Below are 8435 nucleotides of genomic sequence, written 5' to 3'. Positions count from 1 at the left end.
CCCATCCCATTCGCCTCCATCGTCCTGACTAGGCTGCAGAAACATGTTGCCATTCTGTAGCCAGCTTCAACTGCTGAGGGAAACAATGGGGTCGGGAGGACGTCACGGGGGTGGGGCTTCCTCCACGCAGGCTGGTTTGTGATTGGTCCATCCTGGCGGCTCTGCGGTTCCTATTGGCCGAGGCAGCTGCCAGTCATCAGGAGGCGGGACCTGAGCTTGTTTGCTACATTCCGGGTGGTATCGATCCGTTCGCAGCAAACTGCAACCCGCACCCAGCGGCAGGTACTCATTCACACACCCCAACCTGGGGCTCAACTACCATTCTTCCATTTTAATCATTCAAACATTTGGACTTTTGAAATGTAAGATTACTTACCCATTAGCGTATTTAAAAGGGAATTGGATAAATATCTGAAGGGGAAAAACAAACAAGAGAGAATTGCAGAATAGTTTTTTCATCCTTCAATGTATGATCATCGTCAGGGGTTTTGCCAGGGTTCTGATGAGTAAGGGCAGCACAGTGGTTAGCACAGTTGCTTCACAGCTCCAGGGTCCCAGGTTCGATTCCTGGCTTGGGTCACTGTCTGTGTGGAGTCTGCACGTTCTCCCCGTGTCTGCGTGGGTTTCCTCCGGGTGCTCTGGTTTCCTCCCACAGATGTGCAGGTTAGGTGAATTACCCTTAGTGTAAGGGCCGGTGCAGACACAATGGGCCAAATGGTCTCCTTCTGCACTGTAAATTCTATAAAGATGCCATAGTCCCAGGTGACCATAGGCTGCTTTCCTCTTTGAGGGGTAAGGTGGTGGTGGTTTAACCTGAGGGTCACCATACCTCAGGCGAGGGTCAAAGTTGAGAAGGCGGGAATAACCTCAGACAGTGCGGGAATTGAACCCGCGCTGCTGGACTCGCTCCACATCACAAACCAGCTGCCAGCCAACTGAGCTTCCTGATGGGTACATAGTTGACTACTAAGACCCATCTGTCCCCAGAAGGTTCTGCTGCAAATGGGACAAGGAAACCACAGGTGATTGAGTTTGGACAAGTTGCTGGCTCAGGATTTCCCCTCCCGACCTTTTCTCCCTCCCTCAAATATGTGCTTGCTTTGGAAGGAGACCACATCGATTTTTAGTTGGTTGCGGCAGGTACAGAGATGCAGGCCGAGCGTCCCCCATGGACTTAAAATTGATATCAAAACTTTCTACGTGAAGTCCTTGTAGCACTTCCTTTGACAGCCGTGAGTGAGAGCACACCTCAGACTCAAGCTGTCCATAGAAAATTCACTTTCCTGAGCAGGTATCATGGTTACAGCACAGAAAGAGGCCATTTGGCCCATCCAGCCCATGCCAGCCCTCTAAAAGAGCAATTTAGCCAACCCCACTCCCTAGCCCTTTTCTCAATCGACCTGTATTTTTCCCCTTCAGGTGCTTATCCAGTTCTGTCACTACACTTACAGGCAATGCATTCCAGTTTGTAACCATGTGTCGCATAAAACATATTTTCCTCCTATCACCTGAGGTTCTTTTGCCAATCACTTTAAATCTGTGCATTTTAGATCTCAACTATGCTGCCAATGGGAACTGGTTCTTTCTACCCACTCTGTTCAGATCCTCCCCAATGATTTCAGTTTTTAGATTTAATTGGATTGCTCCACCTAAGAGCTAGCAAAGATATGAAGGGCTGAATGGCCTCCTGTGCTGTAATTTTTCTATGGCAGCAGGGATGAGCGGATTCCGTCACGTGGAGAGATGAGAGAAGCTGGAATTGTTTTCATCAGCAAAGAGAAGGTTGAATAGAGGTGTTTAAAGTTATAAGGGTTGCTGTTAGAGTAAATAGGGAACAAGCATTTGCGCTGGCAGGAGGGTTGATGACCAGAGGGCCCAGATTTAAGGTAAGTGGCAAAAAAGGAAGCCAGTGGGAAGAAGAGGGGTGGAGTGGGACTAACTCAATAAGTCTTTCAAAGGGCTGGCACAGCACATTGCATGGGCCCAGTATATTCCTTCTATGCTGTTGGATTCTACCTTCTGACACAATACACAGTCTAATATTCAGAGTAAGGTACATAGAAATGCTTGATGGGGACAAGGAGCCAACATTTGTTTAAAGCTGCAATCATTTGCATAGCACCTTTAAACATATTAAAACACACCAAGTTCACAGGAAAATTTAAGCAAAATAAGTGACATTGAGCCACATAAGGAGATATTTGATCAGTTGAATTAAAGCTTTCAGAAGGCGTTTGATAAGGTCGCGCACCAAAGATGAGATCACAGGAGATTGGGGGTAGAGTACTAGGTTGGATTGAGGATTAGCTGGTTGACAGAATGCAGAGGGTCGGGATAAATGGGCCTTTCTCTGGCAGGCAAACAGTAACTAGCGGGGTGCTGCAGGGCTCAGTCCACGGACCTCAACTCTTTACAATTTATATAAATGATCTGCGAGCAGCGATAGAGCGTAACATAGCACAATTTGCGGATGATACTAAAATAGGTGTGAAAGCAGGCAGTGAAGAGGAGATAAAGATTTTACAGACGGATATAGATAGCCGAGGAGATTCGGCCGAAATTTGGGAAATGAAGTTTAATGTAGAAAAGTCCAATTTGGCCGAAAAATAGAAGGAAATAGAAAGGGGAGGAACTACTTCTCGCAAAGGGTGGCAAATTTGTGGAACTCGCTGCCCCACAGTGCGGAGGAATCTGAGTCACTGAATGGTTTCAAGAAGGAGATAGATATATTTCTGATAAAAAACGGATCAAAAGGAAATGGGCAATAGGTGGGGAGGTGGATTTGAGACCAGGAAGTGATCTGATTGAATGGCGGAGTAGGCTTGAAGGACTGAATTGCCTACTCCTGCTCCCGATGCCTATGTTCCTATGTTGATCAATGAGATAGGTTTTTAAGGAGGAACAAGAGGTGTAGAGGCCTGTGGAGGCATCTTTCTGAGCCATGGCAACTTTCTGAGCCTAGATGGTGGAGTGATTAGAATCAAAGATGCTACAGGGAAGGGTCCAGAATTAGTGGACTCAGAGGGTCTCAGAGGGTTGTCGCGCTGGAGGAGGATTACAGAGGCCATGAAGGGAAATGTAATGGTGACAGTTGGGGGGAATAGGGCTTGATGAAGAGGCACATACCGTCCAAAAAACAAAAAATCCTTCTCTGTTGTACCTTGAACTGGTGAAATTCCTTTCTCAGAGTTACAGAGCCAATGGGCAGAATGGACATGGCAAGCCCTTAATCCATCTATCTCCTTGCTTGCTCCAAAAAAAAACCCACAATTGAAACGTGCTGTTGACAGCTGGCGAGGACCTGTGTTGAATTCTCTGTGTATTGCAGGATACAGCGTGGGAGGGTCACTTTCCCGTGGTCTGCCCTTGGGCGGAGTTACATCGCGTATTGGATTGTGGTTGCGGTGGAAGCCAACGGTGAGCAGGAGCTCTGGTGAAGAGTCCAATTTATTATGGCAGTCGCTTCAATCCGGTGCAGGATTCCCAAAGTTCTGTCCCACAGCCCGATCCGCAGGAGCTGGAGTTCAGAGACACTCCGACCGCAGTACGACGCTGTGATTATTGGGGGAGGTAATGGACAAAAGTTGCGAAATTTCAAGTGTCAACCCCGCGACACACACACACACACACACCAAGACAAAGTTTATTTAACTTAAAGAAAAAGGGCATTGACACACTGCCGAATATTTATCATCACATTAAAAACAGGATTAGACCGATACCTTTGTGGTTTGCATGTTAGAATTGATTGGTGTTTGTAACAAGTGCTCACATTCATCTTGTTTTGAGAATCATAGAATCCTGACAGTGCAGAAAGACCACTCGGCCCATCGAGTCTGCACCGACCTTTCGAATGAGCGTTCTGCCCATTTACAAGTATCCTAACTCTGTAATCCCATACCCTAACCTGCACATCCCCGGGAACTAACGGGCAATTTATCATGGCCAATCCACCTAACCCACACATTTTTGGATTGTGGGAGGAAACCGGAGCACCCGGAGGAAACCCACGCAGACACAGGGAGAATGTGCAGACTCCACACAGACAGTCACCCAAGGCAGGAATTGAACCCTCCCTGGTGCAGTGAGGCAGCACTGCTAATCACTGTGACACCGTGCCGCCCTATGACTCTGATGAATTAAAGTGTTCCTATTTCTTTCAGTTGTGCATCGCATCATTGCACGTGGAATACACTGAATAACTTAGCAATCAATCATAGCCATTGTATTGGTCGGGAGACTGCACTCCCCTCCTCTCTCCCCACTCTCTCCCATCTCCCCACTCTCTTCCCTTGCCCAGCATTCACCTCAGGCTTCTCTGCCCTGTTACCCACTCCCCTTCCAACTTCCCCTCCAGCCCCTTCACCCTACCCCTCCCTCCTGCTCCAGGGGAAGCTGCTCCTCTCTCCCATTCCTTCTCACTCACCTACCAGACTCCCACCCTCCTTCAACTCCACTTGACAACCCGATCTCCACATCCCTTAATTCCCTGAGTATTCACCAATCTGTTTTGAATGTATATGCCTAGTTCTAGGCTGTCGAGCTGGGGGATGCATCCTCTCAGTATCCACTGTGTCAGGTTATTTCATAATCTGATACATTGCAACAAGAGTGTCTTTAATTGTTCGAAATTCCAATGAAGACAGGTCCATTGTGCCCAACCTCTCCTTGTAGGACATCCTTCTCAACACAGGAATCAATCTGCTAAATCTTCCTTGTACCTCTTTCTTCAGCCACAGATGAAAACCAAACACAACACTCGAGGTGTAGTCCCACACAAAACCCTACAATCCCAGCAAGACAACCTAATTACTAAACCTATTGAGCTCCCTGGGTAGGAAAGTAATACAGTAAACACTTTTGCAATTGTTGTACTAAACTATGGTTTTATATGTATATAGATTTTTAAATATATATTTTAATTGTTATGATCTTTGTAGAGACTGATAATTTAAAACAAAAGAGATGTGTTTCCCAGCGAACATCAGAAATAACTGAGCCAAAATCTCTCATATTGAAACAAACTAAAATTAATATTGATCAACTTTTGCTTAACAGGTAACTAAAACACTAAATGAAAGAAAAGCTTGTGCTTTAACTAATGCAACAGGCATATGTCTTACAACCCTTATGTTGTCCACTATACTTCTAACAGATATGTAATAATAATCTTTATTGTCACAAGTAGGCTTACATTAACAGTGCAATGAAGTTACTGTGAAAAGCCCCTAGTCGCCTAGAATTCAGAATGCCCAATTCACCTAACATGCACATCTTTCGATTGGGAGGAAACCAGAGTACCTGGAGGAAACCCACACAGACACGGGGAGAACGTGCAGACTCCACATAGACAGTGACCCAAGCCGAGAATCAAAGGTTGGCCCCAATGCTAACCACTGTGCTCCGTACCGCCCACACTAGAGGAACACCAGAGGATAACAACTAGAGGAACAAGTCCACCATAAATAATTTCTCCCAAGCAGGCTCATTTCTCCCTGCCACACTAGATCAAAACTTCTAGTGTCCTTCAAAAATCGTTCACTCAGATCTGATTTTTTTTTAAACCAGTAAGGCCCATCTCAATAACTCCTTGCAAATTAAATCTCCAAAAGTCCTATTTATTCTGTTCACTTCCTTTTAAATAGAAAACTAACTTTCACAAACATCCTGCTTGGTTGTTAAGTCAAAATAATCTTCCTGTTTCTCCACATCAGTATTTGCATTGCCTCTCACGCTGTTTCAAAAAGCAGCTGTCCCCTCTCTGAATTACTGTGCAAAGGTGTGAAAATTGTCACTTGATATTGCGATAGATTTTTGAGTTGCTTCCCCGATGGCAACAAAGATCATGTAGGCAGGTCTCCAAACTGGGGTGCTTATAGAATTATCAATGCTACCTTGAATTAAAGGGTACATTTTAAAACATAACCATCTTGTAAAGTCCAGCTTCATAACAACACAACACTCCTCAGTATGTACTGTCAAAAGTTCTGTTTCCTAGGTTAGCTGTTAAAGATTTTGTGGGAATAGTCATTTGGTTGTCCAGAACTTGAGTATTGCTGAAAATGAGACGTACTGGGCGCAATTCCATCCCCGTGCCGGGCAGGAGAACCGGTGCAACCGTGCTGCGCTGCCCCGATGCTGGCGCGCGATTCTCCGAGGTGTGGAGAATCGGCGCCATTTGCGCCGGCGTGTTTGGCGCGGCACTGGTTGAGGGCCGCTGTATGTGGCGGGGCCGCCGATTCGGGCCGAGTGGCCGCGCGGAAAAGCAGAGTCCCGCCGGCGCCATCCACACCTGGTCGCTGCCGGCGGGAACTCTGCGCGAAGGGTCGGGGGGGGCGGCCTGTGGGGGGGGGGGGGGCTCCATCCCCGGGAGGGGCCTCCGATGGAATCTGGCCCACGATCGGGGCCCACCGATTGGCGGGCCGGCCTCTTCCGCCCCCCCCGGGCCTAGAACCCCTGCGCAATGTTGCGTCGGGGCCGGAGCGTTCACTAAGGGCATCGCGCATGCGCGGGTTGGCGCGTCGCCACTGCGCATGTGCAGGTTGGTGCCGCCCTCAGTGCGCGCCAGGAAGTAAGGTTGGTGCAGCGTGAACCGCCCCAGCGCTGTGCTGGCCCCCTGTGGGGCCAGAATCACTACTGCCTGTGCCCGTTTTGCGTCGTCGTGAAACGTGACGGCATTCACGACGGCGCGGATTCTCTCGCGCGATCGGAGAATCGCGCCCACTGTTGTTAGGATGTTGGACATCCTCAACATTTGTTAGGATACCAGATAAGAACACCAAACTTTTTTTTTTAATTTGTAAAACTGTGAATGTAGGACACTTCACCCCAGGAGTAATAACTCTGACCAATAGGTATATTTTATGTTAAAACACATTTTAATTTAAACACAGAATTAACCACATTAACATCAAAGAGAACATCTTTACAATTATCAGATAATTAATAAATAAAATGAAAAATTTGAACTTATTATTTATACCTGCTAGTAACCCCAATTAAGCAATCCAATGCAGTTCAAGTGCCACTTATAAATAAATGTTAACAAAGCAGGTTTACTTGCTCAGCTGTGCACAGATCTTTTCAAGATCCTTTCAAGAGCAGATTCAGTACACTTTGCTCAACCTAGCAGAATTTGGCAAAACAGCTGTTCAACTTATAAGTCCTATATCAAACAGCAAAACTACAGACAGACCTGGCTCCTCCCATTAATTACATCATCTGTATCCCACTAAGTTCCATGACCTGCTTATCTAGAACTAAACACCACACCTCCATAAATCATCTACGCTGTAGGGAATCTCAAGAAATCATAACACTATTTCATTAGCCCTTTATCTGTAACCAGGTGAGCGGTTGGAATCAATTATGACCTCACCTTTTATGATTCCTTTATTACTGTTTGAGCAGACACACAGTCTGGATACCTTAACCAAGGTTCTTCAATAATGTTACTGTGACAAATATATACCTTAACCCTGGCTTTTAATAGCAATACTGCACTAAATATAAAATATATAACAATTTCTACATTCATCACACTGTCATGGTAGCATAGTGGTTAGCACAAATGCTTCACAGCTCCAGGGTCCCAGATTTGATTCTCGGCTTGGGTCACTGTCTTTGTGGAGTCTGCACGTTCTCCCCGTCTGTGCTCCGGTTTCCTCCCACAGTCCAAAGATGTGCAGGTTAGGTGGATTGTCCATGCTAAATTGCCCTTAGGGTCCAAATTGCCCTTAGTGTGAGGTGGGGCTACTGGGTTATGGGGATAAGATGGAGGTATGGGCTTGGGTAGGGTGCTCTTTCCAAGAGCCGGTGCAGACTCGATGGGCCGAATGGCCTCCTTCTGCATTGTAAACTCGATGAAAAAAAAAGCATTCCACCTTGCACACATTGGGACAGATTCATATGAATATCAATTGTAAAGGCAGCAACAATTTATACTGCCTGAGAAGAGAGTGAGGATTGGTTAGAAAGTGGACTCTGATTGGCAGGGACGTTGCCATGGAGAATGCCCCAAGGACCAGTTAACTGACAATCTTTTGTTTAAATTCAAACCAAGTAGGTTGACTCTGATTGGTCGAGGCATTGCCATGGGGAATGAACCAGCAAATGGCTGTTCCCCCAAGCTTTTATTTAGCTGAAAAAGGTGCAATGCGTGGACATGCTCCTTCTGTCTGCAAAGGACAGGACCCTGTGTGAATATATGTTGCTTCTAGCACGCTGCAAATGTGACTGATCATCACAAAACTGGTTGTCAGTGTAATGTTAGCATCATCGGAATTGTTTAGCAAGTGCTGTCCAGTTGCGCAATCACATTGAACGGTGGACACCATGTTTTGAGTTTTGCAAGCATTGGTTGGTTGTGTGTGGTCAGTACTTTGTCAGTCGCTAGCAGCCAAAGGAACATGCTGTTTGATACAACTGCTAATCGT

The 8435-nt window shown here is 46.4% G+C and overlaps 1 protein-coding gene across 3 annotated transcripts in view; it reads left to right on the top strand.

The window, feature by feature from the left end:
* The first annotated feature begins 53 nt into the window (after positions 1 to 53).
* Positions 54 to 8435, top strand: part of pyroxd2 (pyridine nucleotide-disulphide oxidoreductase domain 2) — a 58290-nt gene continuing 49908 nt past the window's right edge. The window contains exons 1-2 of one of the 3 annotated variants that reach the window (XM_038822159.1): positions 54 to 282; positions 3329 to 3570. In XM_038822159.1, coding sequence (XP_038678087.1) covers positions 3453 to 3570 — 118 coding nt within the window. In that variant the 5' untranslated portion in view covers positions 54 to 282; positions 3329 to 3452. Of the gene's footprint in view, positions 363 to 3328; positions 3571 to 8435 lie in introns of all 3 variants that reach the window. The other 2 variants (XM_038822157.1, XM_038822158.1) reach the window with 2 other exon arrangements.

The sequence above is a fragment of the Scyliorhinus canicula genome, chromosome 16, assembly GCF_902713615.1.
Source record: "Scyliorhinus canicula chromosome 16, sScyCan1.1, whole genome shotgun sequence".
Taxonomy (NCBI): domain Eukaryota; kingdom Metazoa; phylum Chordata; class Chondrichthyes; order Carcharhiniformes; family Scyliorhinidae; genus Scyliorhinus; species Scyliorhinus canicula.
Note: the sequence above shows the minus strand (reverse complement) of the source record. Positions and strands in the feature narration are given on the sequence as shown.